The sequence below is a fragment of the Pocillopora damicornis genome, chromosome 10 (assembly GCF_964200805.1).
Source record: "Pocillopora damicornis chromosome 10, jaPocDami1.2, whole genome shotgun sequence".
NCBI classification, from domain to species: Eukaryota; Metazoa; Cnidaria; class Anthozoa; order Scleractinia; family Pocilloporidae; genus Pocillopora; species Pocillopora damicornis.
Genome location: NC_142679.1, coordinates 12254014 through 12256529, shown reverse-complemented (window position 1 = coordinate 12256529; position 2516 = coordinate 12254014). Strand labels below are relative to the sequence as shown.

At 40.9% G+C, this 2516-nt stretch overlaps 1 protein-coding gene across 1 annotated transcript; it reads right to left on the bottom strand.

Moving 5' to 3' along the window:
* Window positions 1-949: 949 nt before the first annotated feature.
* On the bottom strand, window positions 950-2516 carry LOC149038954 (uncharacterized). The gene is made up of 2 exons (XM_089185729.1): window positions 1759-2516; window positions 950-1271 (listed from the first exon to the last, which is right to left on the bottom strand). The coding sequence occupies exons 1-2, from the start codon at window positions 2514-2516 to the stop codon at window positions 950-952; spliced, it is 1080 nt and encodes a 359-aa protein (XP_089041855.1).

Genomic DNA, 2516 nt, shown 5'->3' with positions numbered 1-2516 from the left:
ATGCCCTAGATGAGGAAATCTGCCAAGCTGCACAAAAACAAAGGCAAGGGACTGCCCAGAATGTTTCTCCTCCATCTGAGTGCACGGTGCCTTCTGATGGAGATGAATCCAATAAAGACTAGTCGCTTGCCTTTGCAGAATCCCTCTTTTTTAAGAGTAAAGGCAAAAATAAAAAGCCTTTGGCAAGCACACTGGTACTGAAGAGGCGCGAGGCTGATGTGGAAAAAAAGCTACCAAGAAAGCATGCCGCTGATGCAGCGGAAAGGCCATCAAAAAAGGGCACAAAAAAGAAGGGAAAAGCCAGATCATCAGGAGTAGACGAGCCAACCTTGATTTCATTTCCTGAATGCTCACAAGAAAGGGACGAGGCTTTTATGGAGCAGATGGCTGAAGCTGAGAGAGAATACAGGAAAGATCAGCAGAAGTTTTCCATGGATGCCCTTGCTATGCTCAGAAATATCCTCAAGGACATTAGTGAAAGGAAACGAATGAACACCCTTTTTAGCATTTTTTTTATTTTTATTGTTGTGTTCTGTTGTCACGAAATAGTGGATCCATTAATACAAAATCATTTATTAATTAGCTGAATGTTGTGTTGAAAACATTTTGGATAAAAAAACGTTTTTGGATACATGCTGATCAACTTTTAGCGATCACAAATCAAACCAGAGATATTAACATCCGGTATTTTAAAATTATGAATAGTTGTATTCGATTGTATACTCTCTAATCAATCAGTTTATATTTTTAAATAATTGCTCAAAATCGCTGTGTCTATAATTTGTAAACAAAACAGTTGAGAACATTGTTAACTTTCAAAACTTTAAGGAATATTTACATGTACATGTGTACAAACTTAAGCTACAATGCTAGTTTTTCGCGAAAATAAAGAAAATGACATGAGTAAGCGAAAAATCAATATGAGCCTGGTCTATTTTTGTCTACTATCCTAAGCTGATAAATAGTCCATAATCTTGTCTCTAACATCAGACGCAATTGGCGATACGTCTCCATTTAAACTTTGATTCATGTCATTGTCGTCGTCTCCCAATATGTCTATGGGGCTGGGGTCTCCCACATCGATACAAATATTGTGAAGAACACAGCATACCAAGATCGTGATGGCCACTCTATGTGTCTTTTCTTCCATTGCCTTGTAAAGGCACCTCCACCGCCCTTTCAAGATTCCGTAGGCCTGTTCAATAACAACACGGGCTTGACTGAGAGCACTATTAAACCGCAGTTGTCGTTCACTTAACGTACGTGTTTGCCTAAAAGGCTTCATTGACCAAACAGATAAGGGATATGCTGAGTCTCCAACAAGCAAAGGTCTAATTTTCCCTCTTTGGGCACTATTGCGCAAAGGGATTAATTGCCTCACGCCACGCGACACACCTTTGTCTATTCTTCATTGTTTACAGAATTAGGTTTCAGTTTTGTTACAGCTCTCGTAGCGTGAACAATGTTTTGTCACGTGGCATTGTTTTTCCTGCCCACCCACCCATTTCTTGTTAGTGTGTTTAGGTGAGGTAGCAGAGAGGTTTATTTCGCTTCCTTGCTTGTTACTGTTCAGTCCTATTTCATTATTCTAGGATCTAGCTGAATAAACTTCTCTCTTGGCCAAAAACAGATTGTGTTGTTGTTGTGTTATTGGCAGGGGGGGGGGGGATTTTGGAACCAGAAATTTGTTTTGTAGGCCCATTCAGCCAGTTGGCTTGTTCAATTTCCCTGTGCAGATTGCTTAAAGAAAGAACACACGCATCGTGAATGCTACCAGGATAGCCTGCACTTATATCGAGAAATCGAAATGACGCATCGACAACACCTTGAGTCACAACAGAATAATCTTGCTTTCGGTTGAAGTAATCAATTCGCTCGTCCACAGGCACTGTCTTCAAAGCAATATGACAACTGTCAATAGCCCCTACTACTTGGGGAAATGGAGACTTGTTTGTAAACAATCTAATACTTTGTAGCACCTCTTGTTCGGTTTCTGGAAATTTGATGAATTCTTTAGCATGTTTAGCAATAGCATTGCAAAAATCCTGTTTTATCAACATGGCCGTGCACCATCCAATACCGAATTGTAGTCCTGTAGATCGGTATGTGTCGCCCGTTGCTAGTCGCCATAATGCTACCGCTACTCGCTTGTGCACTGGGATAGATTGCCGCAGTTTGGTGTCTTTCTTTGCCATCTCCGGACCAGCCACACGGACAATAAACTCAAAGGATGGTCTTGTAATTCGGAAGTTCTCCTTCCACCAATCTTCGACAAAAGACCCATTTAGTAGGTTTTCGAACCAGAATTGGTTCCTTGGCCAGGACCAAGCACGTCTCGCTCGCCTGCTATTTCGCTGCATAAGTTGCAGTAAAATCATCCATTTTTGCCTCACTTTCTTGAGGTGTTGTAGTATTAGCAGTTGCCTTAATCGAGACACTTCTACTTGCTTCTCAAGAATTAAAAAGAAAAAGGCAATGACTATCAGAGCCACCACTTTCTTGTTAATACCGACCAT

What these genes read in the sequence shown, in the direction of transcription:
- LOC149038954 (XM_089185729.1), bottom strand. Translation starts at nt 2,516, where the DNA reads ATGGTCGGTATTAACAAGAAAGTGGTGGCTCTGATAGTCATTGCCTTT. An exon ending in CCTGGTAGCATTCACGATGC is followed by an intron (nt 1,272 to 1,758) that starts GTGTGTTCTTTC and finishes GAAGCCTTTTAG; the next exon opens with GCAAACACGTACGTTAAGTG.